This window comes from Trichinella spiralis (assembly GCF_000181795.1).
Source record: "Trichinella spiralis strain ISS 195 chromosome Unknown Scfld4971, whole genome shotgun sequence".
Taxonomy (NCBI): Eukaryota; Metazoa; Nematoda; class Enoplea; order Trichinellida; family Trichinellidae; genus Trichinella; species Trichinella spiralis.
This window is the reverse complement of record NW_003531910.1, coordinates 1-505: the sequence shown is the minus strand read 5'-3', so window position 1 is coordinate 505 and position 505 is coordinate 1. Positions and strand designations below refer to the sequence as shown.

At 52.1% G+C, this 505-nt stretch overlaps 1 protein-coding gene across 1 annotated transcript; it reads left to right on the top strand.

Moving 5' to 3' along the window:
• Window positions 1–30: 30 nt before the first annotated feature.
• On the top strand, window positions 31–389 carry Tsp_15913 (conserved hypothetical protein; the record flags this gene model as incomplete). Its single annotated transcript, XM_003367025.1, has 1 exon — window positions 31–389. A coding segment is annotated over one exon (359 nt), but the record flags the coding sequence as incomplete, so codon positions are not given.
• Between the last annotated feature and the right edge of the window lie 116 nt (window positions 390–505).

The following is a 505-nucleotide window of genomic DNA, read 5'->3' as shown; positions in this document are numbered from 1 at the left end:
CAGATTTGGTTGAGGGTGGAATAAAAAAAGGGGGGGGGGGACAACCCCCCCCCCCCCCTAAACAAGTGGTCAACGCAAATAAGCCAAGCATACAAGGCACGCTTGAACCCTCAGCCCGATCGGCCCAGCCCTTAGAGCCAATCCTTGTTCCGAAGTTACGGATCCGATTTGCCGACTTCCCTTACCTACATTATTCTATCGGCCAGAGGCTATTCACCTTGGAGACCTGCTGCGGATATCAGTACGACCAAGTACGAGATTTACCAGGCGTCGCTCGGATTTTCACGTACCGACGAGAGCGCTCCGAACACCGTGAAAAAGTCGGCAAATTTATGGATACCAGAATCCCTATCTCCGGACAACCCGGTTCCAGGGAATGCGTCCCTTAAAAAGAAAAGAAAACTCTTTTCGAAACTCACGACGGTCATTTTCCGAGTTCGCTTGCGTTGCCGCGCGATTGAGTTGAACGCCAACCCCGCAGAGAGATTAAAGCGGAATCCACCAC